This window comes from Calonectris borealis, chromosome 3 (genome assembly GCF_964195595.1).
Source record: "Calonectris borealis chromosome 3, bCalBor7.hap1.2, whole genome shotgun sequence".
Lineage (NCBI taxonomy): Eukaryota > Metazoa > Chordata > Aves > Procellariiformes > Procellariidae > Calonectris > Calonectris borealis.
The window spans coordinates 109,142,134-109,165,952 of NC_134314.1; the positions used below are offsets into that span (position 1 = coordinate 109,142,134).

The following is a 23,819-nucleotide window of genomic DNA, read 5'->3' on the forward strand; positions in this document are numbered from 1 at the left end:
CCAAGATCAGGTTAGACCTGATGAGCCAAATTAATCCCCAGTGTAACTCTGTGGCAGTCAATGAATTTATGTCAGAGATGAATCTGAGCCCAATATAGATGTATTTTTTGGCAGTAGGAAAAGAACGCCGACATAGGAGTGAATAAAGGTTAGATGGATGGTCCCTCAGCTGAGCCTGCCCTTTAAAGAAGTGTTTTCCCTCTACACCCACCCCTTCTTTCCAAGGAGATGCATTCCTCTGCTTTCCCTGCTACTTGCTCTTGAGTCCTGAACTGGGGGAGCCATGCAAGGTGCAAATGGCAGTCCTTGGTGGGTTGGAGGTTATGGAGCTTTTTGAGCTGCTCCAGAGACACACGGACTCTTGAGATAGACGGTACACAACACCAGTTCCCAAGAAGGTATGGCAGAGAGTAGCTTTGGGGATATTCAAGAACTGCAATATGAGCTCTTTGGGACAGGGAGAATCTTCTGGGATTCATACATTGCCCAGCACAAGGAGGTCCTGGCCCTGGCTGGCACGCAAGTAGCAAATGTGAGTTCCCTTTCCTCTGCAGGACTGGTACCCCCACAAAAACCAGCCCTGTTTAGAAAACACCACGGAAAACTGGGTAAGAATTGCCCATAGTGAATTCCGGTTTGTCAAACTGGAGGACATAGAGAAGCAGAGAAACAACACCCTTGTTTAGGTTGTGCAGTCTTGTGTTGCAACGTCAGTGCCGGCTGTCAGGGTTGGTCCCCTGCCCCCCGTCTATTGGCTTCTCAGTCAGTCAGGAAAGGACATTTAAAAGTCTGTAACTCATCTCAGCTGCACCCTTTAACATTTAGATAAGTGCTTCCAGCAGTCTTGCATAGGAGAGTTGAACCATTTTACTGTTGTCCCTAACCTTATTGTAACCTATTCAACATGAGAACTATAAAAAAGAATGACAGGCAGGGTGAAACTCTGATAATTTCCAGTTTCTCTTTGTATAACACTTTCCCTGGTACATCTCACTCCATATAAATCCTCTCTAAACTCTGAAGAATGGTGTCCTTGAATCATTGTATGACAGAGGTATTACTCTTCATATTTCACTCAGAATAATTACATGCTATATTATGATGTTGGGAACTCGGTTCTGTGTGATATCTACAAACAAATGCATATGCATTTTTATCTAATGCTGACCAGTAGCTAGATGGCAGATATTGGAAAATATTTGGTAAAGGGAAAATCTGTCCTGTAACTGAAATAAGTGTAAATCAGATGCTATTTCCTGCAAATTGGGAATGCAAGAACTCCTAGAGATGATGGTGTGCAGGGGGCATTCAGTTGAAAATCAGATGTAAAATCCCGCAAGCACACTTACATGGCTGTGCAGAAGCCCAGGCCTTGCTGGACACATCTTGGCTGGCCAAGAAGCATTAACTGTTTGTGGATAACCCAGCTCCCGAACAGGACCCCGTATTCATCTATATTTCTGACCTGCTCAACTAAGCTGTGGTGTTTCCTTTAGCTTTGCTTTCAGACAAAAGAGGACTATACCCTGCAGAAATGATGATTTTATCCAAGTCAATATTTCTTTTACTTTTAAAGAAAGACCACACTTCTATCTAAAGCGCTATTTCCCCTTCGTACAAAGGCATCTCCCCTCAGAGGCTGGCCGAGCTGTTTGATATGAGCGTGCATGCGCTCAGAGGGGCAACGTCAAAGGGGGGTGCTCTCTTGACTTAAAGTTTGCCTGTTTTGGCATGAGCAGCAACTCACAAGCATGCTTTCTGCTCTGGAGTACTCATTGCTATGAGAGTAATTGCACCTGATGTTTAAGAACCAGAACAGCTCTTCAAAAATAAATTGAAAAAAATAATGAAGTGCTCTATGTTCAAGAGCTGTTAGTCGTGTAATGGCAAGAGGACATGGCTCTGGGAAAAGAAAATGAGATAGATCAGCTAAGCCTTGCATAGAGTAGGTGAAGTAACTGAAATATTATAGAATAGCTGAGGTTGGAAGAGGCTTCTGGAGGTCATCTAGTCCTTCCTCCAAGTGGGTTAAACTAGAGCAGGTTGCTCAGATCCTTGTCCAGTATATCACGGGATATCTGCTGATGCAGATACAGTGCAGTAGTGTCCATAATCTCCACGTTTTCTCCACCCTAGTAAGCAGTCTTCCTTTTAGAAAACTATGCTAGCTGGGCTGAATTCATTTGTCTTGGCTGGTGTTCATATTCACAGAATCTGTAAAGCCATGGGTCACTCCAGCCTGCTCTATTTATGGAGCCTGCACTGGGGTGATGTCAGGCATAAGGTACCACAGCTAGCTTCTCCACTGCCAACAAAGACTTGCTTTTGTTGGTCTGCCTGGGGCCTTTCCATGGGGAGCTGAAAAGGCTCTGGAAGACTCCAGATCCTCTCCCCATCTTCCCTGTAGGAGAAAGACTGTAGACAGCAGGTCACTCGGGCTGTGCACTTCACCTCTACAATTACAGAGCCTGTCCTCTGCACCGAAGAGAGCGTGGGTTGGCTGCAGCCCAGCTCTGTGTGAATCCTTGTCCTCCTCATCCCACACCACTCTTCTACAGATTGGTTGTGTTTGAATCTGCTTTCATCTAAGAAAGAATAGTGCTTTTGTGAAAACAGTCCTATAAAAGCAAGACCTGGTCATTATTTGACTTATGGTAGTACTGAACAGAACAGTGATACAGCCCCACATGTTAAATGCATGAGAGATGGCAATTTCCTGGGACAAGGACTACCCAAATAGAAAAGACACTTGAAAGTAGTGGTGTTAACATCTTAATTATGTTACTCCAGCACTACAAGAGTAAAGCTACAGGTTCAGAATAATTTAGCAAGCAGCAGTAAAGACAGGACTGAATTCTGGTCTCCCAAATCACATTCCAGACTCCTGGGTGCAACACTGCACCTCCGGGCTACAGAGCGCAACTCTACCATGTCCCCTTAAGTCCCTGTTTGAGACACTTTGGCTCATAAAATGCACGCACTGAGTTTTCTGGATAAAAAAAGATCTTTTTGTTAGTCTCCTGCACACTTATCACTGCAGATCTCTAAACATTTATGTCACAGTTTTGTTTTATATTCCTATACTGCTTAAAAGATAGCTTGTACTTTGGGGTGATTTTGGAGGCTGGTGCACTTTATTGCACTTCCATTTCAGCTGTCTTTGTCTGTAGGAAAGACTCTAATTGCTCTGCATCCCCATCTAACTTTCTAATAAGATTAATTCTGTCTTATGTCTTGGTAGTCCCTAATTAACATAATTTGTCTTCACAGTTAAGGACCCCAGGGTATCGCAGCAAGCTCAGATTCACTGCTCAGTGAATCTTAGAAGTAGTTAATCTATCCTTCCATGAACAGAGCAAATGCAGTTAGGTAGCTTCAAAGGGCTAAATTAGTTGCAAGGCAGCGATCAGAAAGACAGACGAGGAGGCAAGGCAGCTGCAAACCTCGACTTGAACTGTGGCTGCTTGGCTGAACGCGGACAGACAGGGCAGGAGAGAGAGACCTTTGCTCTGCCCTTAGCCTGCTGCTTTCCTTCTGCTGAATTAGAGCACCCCGAGATGGGCACTAGCGGCACTTAATTAAGACGTGGGAGGGCAGAGGCAGGAAAACAAGTGGGCATTTGATCTGGCTTCACCCAGTAAAACACCGAGTGCCCTCTGAGCCCTTACTCTAGTGTGGAAGTTGAGACTGGAGGGTCACGCACACCCGCCTCCCGCTCTGTGCCCAACAAGAGCGAGCTTTCCCTGGTAGAGACAATTAAGAATAAACTTCAGTTCATCACTGTATAATTGGTTAGAGCCCTTGTGAAAGCTCTTGAGAATCCATGGCCTTTTCCTCATTATTTTTCCACTGTTACGCAGCTCTTATTTCCAGGGGCCTTTAGGAACTGGAGGTACCAGAAAGCCAAAAAGCTTTCCTTCAGGTTTCATGGCTACTCTGAAATAAGGGGTCTCTCTGGAGATTCAGCTCTTGAAGCTTCCAGGTTTGTAAAGTTTGGATGAAAAGCCACATCCAAATTATTTCAATATCAATAGCATGAAATGGAATGGCTCAAAGTTTGTTTCTGGATGTACGTCAAGAAAACAGAAAATTGATTTCTGGAGATGCTTGAGAATTGTGAGTTAAGATCGTAGTCTTAAAAAGAAGAGATATTTTAGTGGAAGGTTGTTCCCATCTCCTTGGTTCCTCTGTCACTTGGATCCCGAGCTCCTGCAGCAGGTAGGTGCGAAGCAGCCCGGGACTAGGAGAGCCATGGCAAAGCACCCAAGCTGGTGTTCCTGGGTGGCTGGTCGGAGGAGAGGGGAGCATGAGGTGGAATAAGCACCTGGTTTAATGGTAGACAGCGTGAATACAGAAAGTTCTGCATGGCAGGAGACAGTAGAGAGCTGTTTCCATGAAACAGAGCTTTTAAGTTGCTGATAAAACTACAGAGCAGCAGGAACGCATCCACTTAGGGCAGATGAGCTTATAGCAAAGTGCCCTGTGCGGTAAACAGCGGTCATGCCTTTTGTTCTCCCTTATGTTTGTTGTTATAATTGGAAGCTAATTACATTATTTCTCTCAATGCTGGCATACTTAATAAGGATGCAAATCAATTAAAATTCTCTCCTCATTCCATTAGCAAAGGAAAAAGTAAGCATCAAACAGAAGCAAGGCTGCAGTGTCTCGATTCTTTTCATAGCAGCGCCCCTGGCTAGCAGCAGAACAAGGGACATGTCGTGTAGCCTCCCTGGCTCTTTGTTCCCTGTCTGTAACGTGCAGACAGCCAGTGGTCTGCTTCATAGCAAACATCTACCTTACACACTGCAGAGCACTACCAGGGACCCATATTAGCTTTAACCAAGCCAGTCTAGCTGTGAGCAAGAAGCAAACCAGATTCGTCTATGCGGAGCTCAAGCTGCTAGGCTGCTCGCTGTGCCCGCAGGATGACTTCTTTACATCCAGCAGAGCATCTCTCTATACCATCACAGTCAGCAGCACGGGCGTAGTGAATGGCTACAGTACGACTTGGACAGCCAGGGATTCTCAAGTGACCCAAGCAGGAGCCAGAACAGGTTGGGAGGGAAGATGACTGTCAGTGAGGTACTAGTGTTACATTGGGAAGAAGTTGGGAATAAGCAACAGATTGGTGTCCTGTTGAGAGTTGACCTGTGTGTCCAGTTAAGCATGGCAAAGAATCTCTCCTTGAGGCACGGTATCTTGGAAATACAGCAAAAGATGATACTTCTTGTGTAAATGGACTTACCTTAAGCAATTAATTTTCTGTGACTGCAGGTATTGTTTGGTACACCCTTCCCATTTCCTATATCTAGGTTTCTGTGTAGTGATTCCACCCCCCCCTTTAGTTTTGGGAAATTACTAGTTTTCCTCAGTGGTTTATACTATTATAAAGCATGATGCAAAATGTCAGTGGCAGTTCTGGGACCACATCTTTTATATAAGAGGGGAAAAAAAGTAGTTTGGGAGTCAGGCAGGTACAACTTGCAAAAATAATTCAGCAGCAGCAAGTCCTGGCAGAATTCTGAGGTCTGCTCCGCCACTGTGGATTACACCGTTGGGCCCCACATCGCCGTTCAGCAGAAGTTCTCCAATCTTAAATACTTCAAGCACACCCTTAATTTTAAGCATCGAGTCAACAGAATTAAACCATAGGACCGGATTGGAAAACTTCACCCAAGGATTGTGGAATGTCTGGCAATGGAACAAGCTGTACTGCACTCTCACTATTTATGGGTGGCTGCTCTTAAGCGCTCAAAACTTTGCAGTGCTGCAGAGTAAAAATAATGCCGATGGCTCCGTGTATAATTAAAGCTTTAGTAAGTCATTTCACCTTCATGTGGCCCCCCCCACGTAATTTAAGATTTCGCTGTGTATTTTTAGCCTTGGAAGTCTGTGAAAGTTTGTTGCAGTCAAGTTTTGAAGTTTGTGTTAAAAAACTGCATTTTCAGAAGAGTTAACTTTTTCTAAAGCATTAAATATGAGAAAAGTCTCATTTTTGATGCAAAGGCAATGCTGTCTTACTTGCACGTGGGCTGTCTTCTGTAGATGCTACATAAATGCTGTCAAGTCTGTTCTGACCACATGACACAAACCTACTAATAACAAACAGATGCAGAACAGTAGCTCGGTGCTGGAGCCACAGCGATGTACTGAAGCAGTTGTAATCAATCGTGGGCATATAATGCTTTGGGACGTGCTGGACATTTTTCGTGTATGTAGGGAGACCAGAAACCTAATCCTATATACAGCCTGCCTTCTGCAGACTTGGGAGTTGGAACAAATCCTGTGGAGACAAGAATTGCAAGCACCAGCTCTCACTTGTCAAGCGACTGTGTATTTTTGTCCATAGCGAGGCCAAAAGGACTGCACAGAGCCAGAATTCACTTTGAACGTCCTTCCGATATGGAAGGGGAAAATAAAAACAACGTGCTGGCAGAAGCTAAACAAAAAGCATTTTTAATAGCAGGCCATGGAGGAAAATTCATGAGCTACTCTCCATGGCAACATATAGGTTCTGTCACATTTGCTGCCTCCGCTCTCTCCTCCTTCCCTTTCTCTTCTCCCCCTCCGACCCTTCGGTTCCGGCTGTTCTTGCCCCGGTCCTGCCCACACCGCTGTCCATGAGACCTGGCATTTGCAGGCGATCGCTTTGCCACCATGTGTCTGCACACCGTTGATGTTCCCCCCTTGCAGCAGCGCTTGTTACGCCTGGCCTGTGCACGTGGGATCCAGATTTTCAATTCCAAGAGTTGCTGCCTGGGGCCAAGCAAGCCTCCTGTTTTCTAAGCTGTCCTCTGCTCCTGCTCTTCCTCCCCCTCAAATCGTTAAAGCCACCTATCTGCCCTAGCCCCCTTGCACTGTATTTGGCAGGGGTAGGCTTGAGTCTGTATGGATACTGGAAAAGGGAAGAAGGTTTGCCAATGGCTGTTTAATTAACCTTTAGCCTAAAAGCCAAGCTTTTAAGAAGTTGGTCTAAACCACCATTATTGCTAGAAGAAAACCAGGTAATTGCACTGAGTCCTGGCTTACTTCCATGGCTGAAATGAACTACAAGGGGAAGGATGCAGGGGTGCCAATGACACTTGGGTTGCATGTTCTCTTGGGTGGGACAGCTACACCTTGCTGATGCTGCAGCATTGCGTTGCAGTCTTGCCATTTCTACGTTCTTTGTATTTCAAGAGAAAAAAGTCCAGCACCCACTAACAGGTGAAGAATTGCTGTGTAAATGACAGCCTCCATACCCTAGATTACGCACTGGCCCCAACCCATTGCAGCAGCACGAATTCTTCAGTGCTCCCAAGCTGCTCGGTGCAAGGCGGCCACAGACACTTCAGCTGGATGCTCTGCTCCAGGAGTACAGCTGTAGTTCTGTGCACCTATTTTCAGAGGAGGCTGAATGGCAAGTGGGTTGGTGTCTTCCATTGCTTGCTTTGAGTGCCTCTGAGGAAACTGGGTGGCAATATGCCTTCTGACAAAGGAGCACACCTGGCCACAGAGCCAGGCCCAAGCACCTGAGAATAGTTAGCTTCCTCAGCAGGACACCCTCCAGCCTCTGCACCTCTGCTTTTGCTGCAAGCCAGAGAGATTCACTGCATGCCCCCTGCCCGCAATCACAGCTCTCTGAGGAGGCATGGTGGGGACCCTGACAAGAGCACTGCGCTTACAAACCGCAAAAGCCACGGTAGTTCATATACAGGTACATCAAATGCTCTTCTGGACCAGCCCTTTCTGTTCAGAGAGCTGCAGTAAGCTTGGAAAGAAAGCATTCATCTCAGAGGGTTTAGGCAGTACACCTGTGCTGCCAGGTTCTCTCTGATGTGGCCTAAGCCCTACTGAGTTCCAGTGAGGGGGGAAACTGGGGACACTGGTGAGGACTTGCACCGACCAGAACGCTTCCAGGGGGTTTTGCCTTGTGTCTCTTTTCTCAAGCAAAGACACAAACAATTCTCTGCTTTAGGAAACTTCAGCAGGTAGTCAGCCTGAGTGTTAATGCCTTGCAATTTTGTTTTATTGTGTAGCCCAGCTCTACCCACGTAAGCAGAGAGAAAAGGTTTTCAGCATCAGCAGATGCTGCTATAGCCCTTTCTTGGGCAAGTTTTAGCAGTTCTCTTTCCTTCATCATAATCCAAAGGACTGCAGCTTAGCATATGGATTGATACTAAGGATGAGAGGCCTCAACAACTGAAACAACTCCTTACAGTTCAAACTAGAGTATAAAAACAAGTTCAGGACACTTAGGACCCAAGGATGTCTCAACCAATAGATACCACATTCACCGTAATACCGAGGAAACAAGTGCAATCTTTATTACCCTTCTCACACAATTTTTCTGGCTTGTGCAAGCAAGAACCAGCACATCTCATAAATTTTCAGCACATCCACAATATCTGCCTCATATACCTGCCAACACTGTTTAATGACAACTAATAATCATTTTACTTAAAAAATTCAAAGGCACATCAGACGTGTCCCCACACAGAGCACTCCCCTGACACAGTACAGCTACACAGGTACATCTCATCCCCTCAAAACACACGCTCATTAACTACATCTTCCACTACCGATCCAACAGCCTTCCTTGCTCCCACAAACACCTCACATTTCATTCCCCTTCTCCTTCCCATCTTTGCCTGTGCTTACCTGCAGCTGTGCTCCAGCATCATGACACAGTCCTATTTTTCCCTCTGGGAACAGGAAAGGAGGCACCATTCCATTGCCTTACTTACTCCCATTGCTATAGGGGAGCATCTTAAATGACCTCCAGGCTTGTGGGAAGAGGAAGGGGTGCTTCCCAGCCCCTCCCTGGCTCCAGGCTTTTGTAGGGTAGGGGCCATGACCAGCAGCAGCTGCTCCACATGCTGTCCCTGACCGCAATAATTTGGGTTTCTGCTGTTCCTCCACCTGTAACAGGGCAGCTCATCAGATGTGATTTCCTTGCAGCAGAGATGCTTTCTGTTGTGAAGTTTCAGGTATCTGCTAGTCAGTGGGAAGCCCACTAACAAGTTGTCTGTGTGCTCAAATTACCTACACTTACACTGTGGCCATCAGTGTCTCATCTCGCTCTGGTTTGCACCCTGGCTCCAGCCAGGCTCCCGCTTCTGACGTTTCTGGGAAGGTGCCATCAGAAGTTTGCTCGCAGCCAGGTCCTCCACATGAAACATGCCAAGCTCCAAGTCTGGCTGAAGCTCCTGCAGAAGTGCCCAGGATAGTCTTTCTGGCAAAAACAGGAGAGAAAAACTTCTCACATGCAACTTAAGAAATTCCATAACACAGTCACTGCTGCACTCAGATAGCACGGAGGAGACTGTGCTCGGAACAAGCCACGGGCTTGACCTCATGTCTTCCTCCACCCTGGATGAGTGACCCAAACGGTAGTAAACCAGGAGAGCTCTCTCCAGGGTGTGAGTTTTTCCTCTAAGAGAAAAAAAACAAGCTATTCCTCTCTCATACTATGTTCGTGTACTCTGTGGGGCCAGGAACCAGCAGGTGATGCTCTTGGGAAGGCTGTGGCTGCCAGGGTACCAGCATCTGTGGGAGAGGGGACTTCATCCTGCGTGACAATGGACCGGAGAGGAGAGAAAGGGCAAAACCCCCTCCTTTATCTCTCCCTTTACAGTGTTGTCCTACAGATAACACATCCCCTTCGTGTTCAATGGGTTAAACTGTTGAAAACAAAAAGCTTTCCATATTTACTGGTGTAATCTAAAAATACTCCGATTCTGCTGACAGCAAAAGCAAACACAGACTCACAGAGGCTTTCTTCCCTTGCCGAAAATGGTGTGCGGTGCCCCGGCTGGCTGACACTGCCCCAAGTAAGACGAGATGAGATGAAAGAGCAAGCTCAGCTTCCCACCCCTTCCCAGCCTCGCTGCACATGGTGCCTTCACCCTCTGCCCCACAGCTGCTCCAGAAGGGCAAACCTCAGCTCCCACCCATCCCTCTGCCCAGCCCCTGGGACTGCTGGCCCCGGCTGCCAGGTGGGCTGTATGGCTCGGCCAGGTGATTGCAATGGGCCCATGGCAGATGCCCCATGAGGCTGAACGAACAGACTCGTTAGGTAGCGTAGGACATCCTCTCCACTGCCTCCCCTGTCCCCAAAGAGGCTGTATTAATTCACAATTTAGAATAATCCCAGATTTTACCATGTTTTGGGTATTTTTCATTGGGAAGATATAAGAAATGCTTGATATAATTTACTTATGTTATGCTGGCATAGCTGTAGGGGCTTTTAGTTTACATCTGCTTGCAAAGTTAGCAGTTTGTGTTTGCTGGTTACACTCACAGCCTGAGACCTTTTTGGACAGCTGATTTATTTGGCCAACATCATCCCAGCTGCAGTTCCCGTCCCAAGTGTATGATTTCTGGGCTATAGGTATTCAAGTGTCTGAATGCTGGGTCAGGAAGGGAAATGGTTCGGTGCCCCAGCTCTGACGCAGCCAGGCGGTATCAGCTTGCTTGCCTTCCTCCTCCTCCTCCTCCTCTCCACCTCTCTGCTTCCAGATGCAAATGCTTCCATATTCGGCAATGTGCAACTACGATGGCTTCTTAAGGGGAAAACATCTACCTTGGCAAATGCATTTAAGACTCTTTCTTCTGCTCCACATTTTAAAGCATATGTGGACTAGAGGAAAAATACTTCCATTTTGTCTGCTGGCATGTCTCAAGTCTTGTATTTAAAAATGCCAACAACCTCCCAAAGATTAGCTAATCATAATTAATAAAGAAAATGCACTGGCATTGGAAAATGAATTGACTCCCATGAATAGGACAGTGGCCTGAAGAGGGAATCGGAAGCCAAGGTTCATGAGATTTTAATCCTAGTTTCTGTATCAATTCTCTGTCCAGAGAGGGACACTTAACTGCTTTATTTGTTTTATTCCTTTCTGAATGGGACTAGACATTAGCTTAGTCACTGTGGTGTTTAGGGGATTAATTAGCTAATTCAGCACCTCACTCTAATGATGTAAAAATCTTAAAAGCCTCACTGGAAGGATTTGAAGCTCTGGCTTAAGAATCATTGCTCATTTACAACCTTTTTTATAACACATCTTGGAAGAGTTAAAGGTAAGGCGAGAGGGGAAGATTTTCATTTTCATTTTAAAAGGAGACATGCATTTCCATTTGGCAAGATTTTGCATCCTGATGGGAAAACATAAACACCCAGTCTCTGATCTTGCCTCAATCCATATTTAATCTCAGAGAGTGCTGTGGTGTAACTTTGCAGACAACAGTTTCGGGAAGCATGGGGGAATATTCCAGGCTTCCTTCTGCTTTGGAGAAACTATAAAAGAAATAAAAGGTATGTGAAGCAGGGCAGAGATCTCACGTAATCTCACATGGAGGACACAAAAGACATGGAGGACAAAGCCACAGAGCAAAAGACAAGCAACAGGGAGACTTATACAACACCCTTTGGGATTAACACGATTTCCCCTTTTCCTCTGTGCAGACCCTTTTGTTTCGGTGGATAAGGGAGTGAAACCCTGCCTATGAAAGCCGAGCAGTCAGAGGGCGAAGCCCGGGGGGATTTCTCACATGGCAATGCCCTGCCGTAGGGCTGCCTCCCACCCCCCAGCAGCGCTCACCCGCTCCCCCGCCGCAGTACCGCTCCGCGGCTGCTCCGTGCCCGGCTTCGGCGTGCGGCGAAGGGAGCGGGTGGGAGTACGAAATCAGTTCGAGCCAGCGGCAGGAAGACAAGCGGGGTTTTAGGAGCTGGTGGAGTGTTAGGAAGATGCTGGAGTTGAAGCCTGCAGAGGATGGTGAGATTAAAAATAGGCTGTAGCCAGCCTTCCCCAGCATTTTGGCATCTTAACTGCCTGTTCTCCTTTTGACCCACTGAAGAAGAGGCAGCAATGGAAGAGATTACCTCTTCCGCCACCCTGGCAGTGCAGGACGAAATTTTGCTCCTAACCAGATCCTTCTGCTCTCTCTGTCTGGTGAGGTCTTCTGGAAAGGTGTAAACTGAGTGTTTCCTCCCCGTCTTCAGTCAAACCAAGGGACTCCCTCCTTCCCCCGAGTTCAACAAGGCACTTGTGTGTGTTGAAGATGAGCTCATTCATTCACATCTTACAGGGCGTTTGCAGGCTTCCATCCTTTGGTAGGAAAAAGGGCAATTTTTGTAGAAACCATTGGACATCATGCTGCAGGATTTTTAATTCAAGACATTCATTAAAGAAAGCATTTCACAGAACTACGTTATCCAGTACAATCCACATTATACCTTTGTACCTACCTTAGCAATGCTGTATTTATATTAAAAAAACCCAAAGACAATTCATAATGATAAGACGTGTTGAAATGCATACTCAGATCAGGTGACTGAACCTCCTGGCCAACAGCTTGTACATTATAGGGGTGAGAAACAGTTTCTTCTGCTCTTTGCCCATGCCGTGTATTTCTGCAGGTTGGTTGTGGGACAGACAAGGCTTCCCCCCGCAGCTAGCCATGGGCCCAGGACATCAGCTGCGAATAAATGATTGGGCTTGTCCAATGTGGTAAATTCAGGAAGAATCTTTGTAAAGGCTGCTGTGGTGTAGGTTTTTTCCCCCAGCTTTAACTTTCATACATCAACGAGATCTTCATCTGAATTGGTTTAGGAAGTCTGAAGGGTGTTTGCAAGTTGGTCTCAAGCAGAGCCAAGGGCTGCAACACCAGGTCACCTGGCTCCAGCACTGGTTTAGCTGCCTCTGCTTTGTTAAAACATGCTCTCAAGTAACAACTTGCAACTGGGGAAAGCGTTGTGCAAAGATGCAGTGCCACGTTAGCACTCCTTTTTTTTGTGTGTGCTCCTTCTAGAGCAGTATTTGTGAATAGTAACAGACTGCCAGAGCCGTACAGCTTTCTAGAGCCAGTCCTGCTCTGACTCTGGGTGCAATTTTCCCTTTTAGAGCTTCTGTGTAGTAAATGTTCTCCCCAAGAGAGAGCCACCAGGCAGAAAAAAGGTAAGCTGATATTTCCACAGACACACAGCACTCCCTTGTAAACCGCCTACAATGCATAAGTGGTTAGTGTTTGGGGGGGAGGAAGGAGCCAAAACCCAAAGAGTGTTTTTTCTGTCCTGGTTTTCAAGTACACGTATCAGTGTAATTCAATAGGAGACAGTAGCGTGTTCGAGTGAGGCATGGCTGTGCCTCCATTTGTCCTCCTGTAAAGTGTTTCCAGCTTTTCAGCACTGCAGTGGGAGCACAAGAAGTGGGATGCTATGAGAAGTGGGTCTAAGGGAAGGAATTTGGCACGAAGCCATGGCTTTCACTGGGCGTTTTGTTGCTGCTCTCTCCCTAGGAACGTTTGTATCCGCTTTCACCGTGCTGTGCGGAGCCCGGACCGACCTCCCCGACAGGCACATGTGCTGTGTCTTCTGGCTGAACATTGCTGCTGCTCTGATTCAGATCCTGACGGCGATCGTGATGGTTGGCTGGATTATGAGTATATTTTGGGGGATGGACATGGTCATTCTCGCAAGTAAGTACAGCGCACTCACCCTCCCGACGTCTCCCCTCTGTGGCCGTGTTGCTGGGTCCCAGCTAACGCCCCTGCAAGCCATCGGACTGCACTGTAGGGAAGAAGAGCCACAGGATGGGCTCTGCAAGTCCATGAGAAACACAGTAGGCAGAGGAATTGCTGAGAGGCAATTGGGATGGGCCCCGTGACACATCTGGAAGAGCCTCCCATCCCACCACGTGGGTTAGGATTTTCCTTTCCCCTTTATAGAATGAAAAGTGCAGGAAGGGGTGAGGCCCCCCAGCACTGTGAACTCAGCTGTCTGGAGCCCCTTCTGCCGTGGCCGCATCTGCATGCATGTTTGAATGAGAAAGCCCTTTCTCCCTCGTGACTCGGGCTGCGTCTCTCCAGTTAGCGAGACCTTCCCACGAGGCCGGTTCTGCTCCCAGGGAGCAGAACCCAAGGCCAGCTGTCCCCAGAAAAGCCCTGGGGACTCTCCTGGACCCTCCCCTTCCTCCCCAGAATACATTTACTTTTTTTCATGTTTCACACCAAGTTCTTAGGCTGAGCAGGACTGTTTAGCTACTCCTGGAAGGATTTGCCCTACACCCTTTAAGGAGCCTCCAAAACATTAGTCTAGGGGAAGAAGAGAGGAATCCTTTTTTAAACATACATAATTTAGGTCACCCAGTTAGTATATATTACCAATCTAGAATACAGGCTCTGTAACTTTATCTGCTAAAGACTTTTACTGGTGTAAAAGTTGTATCATATCTGTATCATATTACCCGTATCATATCACAGAGAATTAAGGTGACAGCCTCACCTCGCCTCCAAAGCCAGAAGCAGCCCACAACTCAGGGTGCTGATTGCGTCTGCAAGACCCCACTCCCTTTCCAAGGCTGGCAGAGGCCGGTGGGCATTGCCTCAAACCAAACAGGTCTGAGATCCTTCAGGCTGGCAGGGCAGGCAGTTCCCAAAGCAAGCACTTCTCCCAGAGAACGTCTTACCAGCAGCTTTTGCTTTTGGTTTGAAAGGGCTCCATTTTGTCATCTCTGCTGATGACATCTGTGGCTGCATGACAGAGGAGGAGAGAGGATCTCAGGAAATTGCCTGAGATTAGGCAGGCCCAACAACCTGCCTAAAGATGAAATGGATGAAACTGAAAAAACCAGCAGGAAACCAGTGCACATCTTCAGCTGCCAAACCCAGGGGTTAAACCCTCTCACCAAACCACCTGCTAATTTCTGAGCCAAGTTCAATTTACAGGCTGAGTTAAGGGCAATCCCCACGCAGAGCAAACGATAGATATTAAAACCTGAGCATTAGCGAGGCAAAAGGCTTTCCTCAGGACAAAGGCAGCACTGCCCTTCATTTTTCCCTGCAAACCACATGCCAAGCTTCCTCTCAGATGTACCCGCAGAGCAGGGCTAGCCCAAGTTATTTCCGAGGATAAATTGTGAATTGGTGTACATCTGTGATGTGTCTTTAAGAACCTGCCCAATTTGTGTGTAATCCCATAATTACGTGTTCATAACCATACGCTTTCCTGCTATTCCTCTGCTGGACACCTCCGTGCACGGCACGCTGCCTGGCAGACCCGGTTCTGCAGTTGTGGGGAGAGGCAAGGAAAGCATCCATCCAGCTAGAGAGCTGCAGCTGAAACCATGACTTGCTTTTCTCCATAGTCCTGTTTGTGTATGTCCTCTGGGTAGAGGGGCTGGGTCTCAGGAGGGTCTTCCTGGTGTTCCAGTTTGGTTGCTGGGAAAAAAACATACAGCTTGGAAGTATCTCCCCAAAGCTCTTCCCTGTGCCTGGCTGGACCCCACCAGTTTGGGAGGTAGAGGGTGGGTGAGCAGCGCGTGGTGGGGATGCTCAGGCCAAGAGGTCGTCGACCACAGCAACAGCATCTCATCCTGGCCGCCTTGGTGGCTGTAGGCAAGGGTAAGAGGAGTCAATGTGTTTTATGTTAACCAGCTGTATGTAATCTAAGTTGCAGCCCTTGGCAGTTGCTTGCTGTCTCATTAAATAGCTGGGTTTTAAGTTTACTTACAATGCAGAGAAAATAATGGCTAAATAAAGCAGCTCTTGGTTGATGGAGAATAAAAGAAAAAACTCACTTTTCAATCAAAACAAAGAACAGAAGTGATCAATTGCTCCTACCTGGATCAAACAGCCCTGTCAGAGCCAAAATGGTTTGTTTCTTCATGTTTTATTTTCATGTTCAAAAAAAAGAAGTAATAACTTAAAAACGAAACAACATTTCAAATGCAAGAAATAAGACATTTCATTTAAAAACCCTGCCAGGAAACATTTTGCTTTGGTTTGGATTTGTGTGCAACAGAAACAATTTGATGCACTGGACAGAAATGGTACACCGTTGCAACTCAAATCTCTGTTTAGGGGGGGAAGAGTTAAAAAATGCTAAACCACTGCCCACCTCTAGTCTCTTCCTTGCCGTGAAATGGCTGTTCCCATGCTTCCCATAAGGGTGCCATACGATTTTCATGGGCTAAAGGCAGGGCGGAGTGGGGGGTGCCTAAGCTGAGGGGGGCCAGCAGCGAGGAGAAGGGCGGGAAGCAGCTGGGGCTGTGGGACTCGGCTCTGGCTTTCCCTGAGGGATGAGTGCCTCCCTCCCTGGATCAGGGCCTGCTTGTATATTAGCTGGTAGAGAGCTGGGTGGGAGTTAGGGAGGCTCGTGGCAGTTTTTCACCTTCTAGTGCTAATTCTCAGCCATTAAAGGGGAGCCCTGCAGGAGCCTGCTCCGAGGGGAGAGCTTTGGGGATAATGTTATACTGTCTTTAATGAGGGGAAAAGGAGAAGAATTATAGGCCAATCAGGTATAGTTCAATTCCTGGAAGAAGTAATCAAACAAGTTACCTGCATGCCTGTAGAAAATAAAAAGAAAGGAAGCAAGTCAACCTGGGTTTGTCAAGAGCAAGCTGTGTCAGACCGGCTTGATGCCCATCTGTGGCAGAGGGATTCATTTTGGGAGTGCGGCGGCAGTCAGCCATCCCTCCTGGCTCTCAGGCGCTGACACCCTCTCGCACAGTGTTCCGACCAGCAAGCCAGGGAGACCTGGTCTGGGTGAAAACGCACTTGAGAACTGTTCCCTAAATGCGTTTTCCTGAACTGGAAAGATCTAAGGAGAGGTGTTTTGAAAGGGCCCTCCTGAATCCAGCTCTGTTCAGTATTTTCATTCATGGCTTGATGACGGACCGGAGAAAGGGCTTACCAGCCCCGCGCCGCCGGCGGCTGCAAGGATGGCAGGCACAGCGAGGGCAGCGTCCGGATTCAAGCAAATCGAAGAAACAGCCTGAAAAAATAAATAAATGCTGCTCAGTAGGGACAAGTCCAAGACAATAAGGAAGGATTAATCAACTGCATAAATACATGCTAGGGAACAACTTGTTTTTCAGAGAAGGATGTGGTGGCTGCAATGAGTCACAAGCTGCACAGGAGTACATTGCTGTGGAGGGAACAAACACCGCCCAGGCAGGTAGGAGCAGAGCCTGTAGGACATAAACTGGTCCCCTCACTTTTCTCGGCACACATAAGGCTGTGGCAAGGCTTGTGGCCAGCTTTGGAGGCTGTACTTCAAGTGGACAACCTGGAGAGAGTCCAGAGGACCATGAGACAGCAGGCAACGAAGAGGTTCAGCAGGCTGAGGTTCAGTAAGTGTGAGAGGGCAGCAGTTTAGCCTAAGACAGACTTAAAGAACAGCAGGAAAGATACGTGTGGAAATTAGGAGACATTTTCCCTCCAGTAAGGTCAAATTGCTGAAGAAGTGTCATGGCAGGATCTGCCCTCTCTGTCACTGGAGGACCCCAAGAGCGGGAAGACCCACGTCTGTCAGGAGCAAGGTGGGCACAGGAAGAGAACGACTGACCTCGAGGGGTCCCATCTGGCCCTCACCTCCTGTAAAGTGCCCTTTAGTGAGATGAATCCCAGAAAGAAGATTAATTGAATGCAGTTTTACTGTCATGCTTTATTTTTGGCAGCACAATGGCATGGGGCATTTTCTCTACTAATTTAAATGAATTGCCAGCTGGCCCCATTAAATGCCACAGATACCTTCTTTAAGCAGCCGTATGGCTTTGGGAACCCTTTTTCGGTTTACCTGCTGTCTGAAGACAAAGGTAGATTAAAAGGAAGCACTTAATTCTTTTGCAAAAAAAATAATCTGGACTCTCCCCCTTGCCACTGCAAATATCCAGCCGCCCTTGGTGGTGACTGGGCAGTGCTGCCGCACCGTGCTCTCCTCGAACCCCGCGTCACAGCTGCGGGGACGAGGCACGGAGCTGAGGCAAAACAGAGCTAATTAGCTGGCCGAGGCCAACTGGAAAATGAGCCTCCTAAGGCTTTCCGGGCAAGCTTCCCTCTACTAAAGGCACACCTTGTCCCCAGCCCACGCAGCACACATCTTCATTAGCTGCATCGTGCAGAATGAGCACAGAGGAACGGCCTTTCCAGGAACTCCTTAGCTGCTCCGAGCTTGTTACAAAAGGTTTTGTGCCATTTCTTGACAGAAATACTACAGAAATCAACATAGTAATGTCGCACTGAGGTGGCATAGGGGACAGAAGTCAGGGACTATTTGTCCAGGTGTTGTTTTGCCTCTAATGAATGCAGCCAAGAAGTCAAGCTTGGTTTCTGAAGGAAGCCCTCGCTCAGCTTTTGGCCTCTGAATTAACGACTTGCGTGGGCGCACCTATGAACGAGCAAAGGTGCCATCGCTTGTGGTTTCACAGGACGGGGACTCCTGCTGCAGCCCCTGCTTCTGCAGTGGGCAGCTGACTCTCAGGGACAGATTGCCAGCCAGTAGTAAGAAATTACCCGTAATCATGCTGTCCACTTGTCATTGCTTTCCTAATTGCAGCACTCAGACCTTGCCAGAAGGAGCAAGTACTGTACGTTCCGGCTCTGAGGGACTTTGGAAAGCATCGCCGAGCCTCTCTTCTCTGCAGGGCCCCTGCTAGGGCAGGTAACGCAGCTGCCCTGGGAAGGAAAGGGAGCAGAAAGCGCTTGAGAGACTCGGAAGAGAACAACATCCTAAACCAGCTGGTTTCCTTCATGAGATGAAGGAAATTCTGAGGACAAATTGCCCGCTTAGACCTATTATGTGTTTTTTTTTTTAAATCTAAATAGAGCCATCCCCCAAACTATGCCTGCGGAAAGTAGTTAAAACTACCCTGTGCAGTTTCCTACCAAATGCTGTGGTAGGGTAAGTTCTTAAAATATTGTAGGAATGTTAAATACCACCAGGGTTTGCAGCACCCAGCCGGGCTGAGGCACGCCGCGGTTGTGAGTTATCTGTGGGCACAAGCAAACTCAGCAGCAAAACTGCCAAAAAGCCATCAGGTGTAGTTTTCTCAGCTCTTGGACCATGAACGGTATGCCATGGACCGTCCGGTACGCTGTAACGTCTTGTTTGCTGCCTTCCTTCAGCGGTTCCCCTTCGGTCAAACCTGTGAAATAGCGATGTCACGGAGGAAAACGTTTGTGGGAGCATCACTCAGAGGTTTTAGTCCATCCAGCCTGTCGGGCTCGGGGCCAGTGAGCTGGAAAGCAGATGAGGATTCCCCCATCCTCTTTAAACAAAAGCCTCAAATGAAACAACCCACTTCAAGTACAAGGATTTTAAATAATGTTTAGCCCTGGTGTGAATGTCTGATGGTAGAGCAGCTGTTCTCCGTTTACTCTGCAGCCCCGATTTATTCGTTCTTTTCTGGTTCTCCATGTGTTTCAGATATATCATCTACAGTTACATTTCTCCCTCTCTCTCTCTTTCATGTTCCTTTGCCTCCTTTTGTTCACCATCAAAGTTTCACAAGGTAAGTTTGTTTCTGTTCTTCCTCCTCCTCCTCCTCCTCACACCCATGGCAGCTCCCCAGAGAAGCGAGCGCTCGGCCGGGACAAGCCATTGGGGATTCGCTTTGGCCGGCGCTGCCCGCTCCCCGCCCAAGTCCAGCCGTGTGCCTGTACGTGCATGTCCGCCTGTCTCTGTGTCTGTCCTGTGGCCACACAGCCCCGGGGACGTGTTCTCCACCCAGCGTTGAAATGCCCCTTGGGCACCCTCGGAGCAGGGCAGGGACCCGTTTCAGCCTCGAGAGCATCCTGAGGCCACCCTCTGCATGAACCCGGTCCCGGTAGGACAGCCTGGGCACAGACTGGTTTCTTTTTGCCTGAATCTTATTTGCAACGGTTTGCAGAAGAAGTGCAATTTCACCAAACTTGATTAAATCAGTGATTTTGTGCACAGATACTCAGACCAACTTAATCTTGATCCCAGAGCTGTCTGCTTTACAGAACCTTAACTGTATTGCAGGCTTACTAACGTAAAGCTGCTTCATATAGAATAGCTATTCCTATGAAGAAATGCAATAACTATTTTCATATATAAACTATTTAACAAGTTAAGTCTGAAGTGTTTTAATAAATAAGTTTATCCCAGCATAGATCATCTTTTGGCTTACTTTGGTCATGTAAAGAGAGATACAGGCTTGGCCACTAACTGGCTTCCAGCCAGCTTCAAAACTGATAGCAGGACTGAAAGGATTTCTGTTATATCTTAATAAAAGGCATGGCTACGCAAGCAAGTTACTGTAAGCATAACCTAGCTTGCTTACTTTAGCTTAGGGTTTATGGCATGCCCCAATGCTCTGGTCCATGTGGTTGGTTGTTTTTTTTTTTTTCTGTGCTCCCTAAACAAATTAAACCGATGCTGTAGACAAGCCCATATTATGGGTTTCCAGCCAGCTCATCTTGCCATCAGAGCTGACTCGCATTTAGAACATAAATGCGTAAGAAATCGTCATTTTTCCCCCTAGAAAAAGCTGTTTAAAAGAGGTGAGAATCTTTCTGTTCAGCTGTACACGATGGCCAGCAACGTGGTGCAGGGTAATATGTGATGATAAGTGTCATTAATCTCCTCCTCTATTCCTTGTGCTCGGTTAGCAGCAGGAGATCCAGACTGCCAAGGCTGGGTGAATGCATGGATTTTTCCAAAGTACAGCAAAGTTCATTTGCTGGGGCCAATTCTTAGTTCAGCAAAAAGTCCCTTAAAGATAGGGATTGTGGCACCTGCTGGTATTTTGTGTTCAGCTTTTTTAAGGGACTTACAAAAGCCTGACATAAGGGTTGGAAAAAAAATATTAAAGAGCATCAGTGGAAGAGTTAAGCATTCTTCTGAGATGTGAAATTTCAGACCCAGTTGAAATTCAAGGTATAAAAATGACAGGCTACTTACATTATTTAAACAAAGGAAAAAAAGGTCCAGATTTTTAAAAGGTTTCTAGTAGAAACATCTTCACTATTGCAGGCAGTGCAGCTAAGGACAGTTTGTTTGCTTCTTTAAAAAGGACATCTTTTGCATTGATACTATCATAATAACAATCCCAGCTTCTCTTAAAAAGAAAGCAGGTAAAGCTTCTGGTGCAGTCATTGCAACCACCTAGGAAAGTGTTAAAAAAACACAGTATTTTTCTCATTATCCTTTCTTAGCACAAGAGCTGCGGGTGCTCTCCTATTGCCCTTCACTTCCCTGCCCTAGCCCCCTGGGGGAAAGGGCCCCCCCCACGGGATTTGCAGTCTCCCCTCAACCACTACGTACAGGATAGCAAATACAGTGGAGCCCCAGTCCCCCGAGGAGCTGTGAGGAGCAGCGGGACAGCTGCTTTAGCCCTTGCACCATCCGTGTGGCTGCAACGCAGGGGGGCCCTGGTGTCTGCCGGGGCCAAGCATGAGCCAACACAGAGCCCCCCGCCCCGTGCGGGCTTTGCTGCCTTGGTCGGGAGGTGCATTAGACCCCATGGCCGGGGGAAGAGGAGAAGGGGTGGCGGAGGAGGGATTGGAGCAGTTTCCCAGTGCAATTGCTTTTGCTGCTGAAAAGCTCCATTTTCTCCAGTTCTGCCAGGCGGCTGCTGTGCCCCAGCAAAAGCACCTGTAATTCTGCTGGGCTGGAGCAAAGCAAGTACATAACAAGGCAGTGAGAGTAGCATTACGGAAAGGGCCCATGGAGGCATCCCGAGGCCTGTGTTTGAACTCTGACACATCAGCCTGTGATTAAAGGCATCCCCCTTCTCCTCCAAGGGATGTTTGTTCACCTCTGCAAACTGCAGCGCAACTTGGTTACTGCTGGAGAGCTCTGTTAGCAAAAGCCAACACGGGAACTAAAAGGTGGGTAGAGGAAACCAGCCTCCTCCTACCTGCCCGTCCTCTGGAAGGATGAGGTTCAGACGTAGATCGCAAGTAGAGATGCGAGTGTGTCGGATGCACGACCAGCAAGCTGCCAGGTCAGCGCTTGGGAACAGCGGTGTCTCTGGACCAGTATACAAGGGCATACATTTCCCCTACACTGCAGAAAAACACACTCTGATACAGAATAATTTGGGCAGAAAATACAGCATTTCTGTAAAGGTTTTAGGTTATTGGGCTGTACTGGAATTGGTGGTCACCGGTACCTACTGTGCCTTTATAAGCACTTCAAGCAGACGTGCCTGTGCCCGTGCCGGGGCTGGTGGCAGGCAGGCACCGCCGCGGCAAGGCTGGCTGCTGGCAGCCGCATCGCCGTGCCCGGGAAGGTGGTTGCACTGTGTGGCTGCACGGGGCAGGCGTTGGCTAAAGCAAGGCAGGGTGGCTCGCCGGGCTGAGCCTGCCCCGGAGCAGCCCCCCTATTTGCCTCGCTGAGGGTCCTCATTAGGAATTAACACTAATCATGTTCCCTTCCCCTCCCTCCTCACAGGCTACAAGGAACAGGGGATCCCACAGCAGCTGTAGTGGCTGGGACAAGTATGGTCAGAGAAACACGGCAAGAGATTTCCTTTGGCAGCTGTGGGCCACGGACCTTTTCATTACCCTTTGTCTTTCTTCTTCTTCCTTTTGTTTTGTTTCCTTCTGTTTGAACCCGGTTCATCTGCCTGTCCAGCGGAGCGGAGGTGCAGAGCAGCTGACGGAGACTTGCACTGATCCCACTGAGCAGCGAGATGGGGCAAGCATGGCGTGGGTTAGAACTGGCCCCGGCCAGCACGCGGTGGGCAGCCGATGAGGAGGAGGAGGGTGCCGGGAGAAGGAGACACCCCTGGCGAAGGTGGCACCTGGGCAGGCAGCTGAGCCGGGGGAGCGGGAGATGTTGCTTTCTCTCTCCTCCCAGGAGCTGAAGACATTTTGCCTCCTTTTTACGCTTACCGGTAAAGGAATCCGGCTGTGAACGTCAAATGCCAAGGAGCTATTAATAGATATATGTACAGTATGTAAAAGCAAACCAGTGGTACTTTTTTCCCCCACCCCAAGAGTCCATCCTTGACTGCTTCGCAGGAGTGGAGGGCTCAGCCCAGCCTCCTCTGCTGTCTGTGTATATATGATGCTCAATGAAGCTCTGTCCCTGCAGATGTCTTGAGAAACGTGCTTGCTGTAAATCGTATTGTACTGCTGAACTGACTGGGGCCATCCCCTGCTTCCATCCGCTGGCACCATGCGAAGACCAGACCTCCCGCTGGCCCCTGGGGAGACTTTATCTAGCAAGGGACCGGCGCCCCGCAGCGCCTTGCCTCCAGGGTGCTGGGCACAGCCACGTGCTGTCAAAAGCTTCTAGTGTAAAACAACACTGGGGGAGCCAAAAAAAGAAGAGAGGCTTTTCCTCCCCTCCCCCCGAAAGGGCCTTGCTGGAAGCGTCTCCATGCTTTGGAAATGGATCCCCTTACAGCGCGGCGTGCGCTCCCGGCTGAAGCAGCGTCCCCGCTCCGCTTCCCTGGGGTAAGTGCCCAAAGTTCGAGGATTGCAACCTGGTGCTAACCAGGTGCTCGGTGGCAGTCGCGGTTGGAAGGCCCATGGCCAAATGGGGTAGGGCTGTGTTTTCGTGGTTTGAACACACAATGCGCAGAGCTAAATTGGGCATCGGGGCGGAGTGACCCCTCCGATCCTGGCTGGTGTTTCAGCAGGGCGAGAGGAGCTCAGCCAGGGAGGACTCCTCCAAAAAGGTGGTGGGAGGAATCCTGCTGAAAAAGGGCAAAACCTGGCTGCTGCTCTCCTCCCAGCAAGAGGAGCTTCACACAAACCCGCTGCCAAAGCTGGGAGCCACCCGAGCATGACAGAGCCGAGACCCGCTTCCAACCCATCACTCTTGCAGAGAGGCAGCCAGTGGGCAAGGCGACGGCAGCAAACCCCGCTGCCCTACAAGGTCCTGACCTCTCCTAGCACAATGGTTTGCTTTTAAGGCAGGTTTTCATTTTCCATGCAGAGCAGATCCTGTCAGTTAAAACACCTCCTGTTGCAAAGAGAGCTGAGGAGTCAAACGGCAGCAAGTGCCCCTGAGCACGCGTGTCTCCTTGCCTGATCATCTGCAGGTGGAACAGACCACCCGGCTGTTCTCCATGCACTGT

At 48.3% G+C, this 23,819-nt stretch overlaps 1 protein-coding gene across 2 annotated transcripts in view; it reads left to right on the forward strand.

The window, feature by feature from the left end:
- Positions 1–23,819, forward strand: part of STUM (stum, mechanosensory transduction mediator homolog) — a 51,406-nt gene that overhangs the window by 21,804 nt on the left and 5,783 nt on the right. Inside the window, exons 2-3 of one of the 2 annotated variants that reach the window (XM_075148166.1) lie at positions 13,282–13,461; positions 22,184–23,193. In XM_075148166.1, coding sequence (XP_075004267.1) covers positions 13,282–13,461; positions 22,184–22,218 — 215 coding nt within the window. In that variant the 3' untranslated portion in view covers positions 22,219–23,193. The remainder of the gene's footprint in view (positions 1–13,281; positions 13,462–22,183; positions 23,194–23,819) is intronic. The other variant, XM_075148165.1, reaches the window with a different exon arrangement.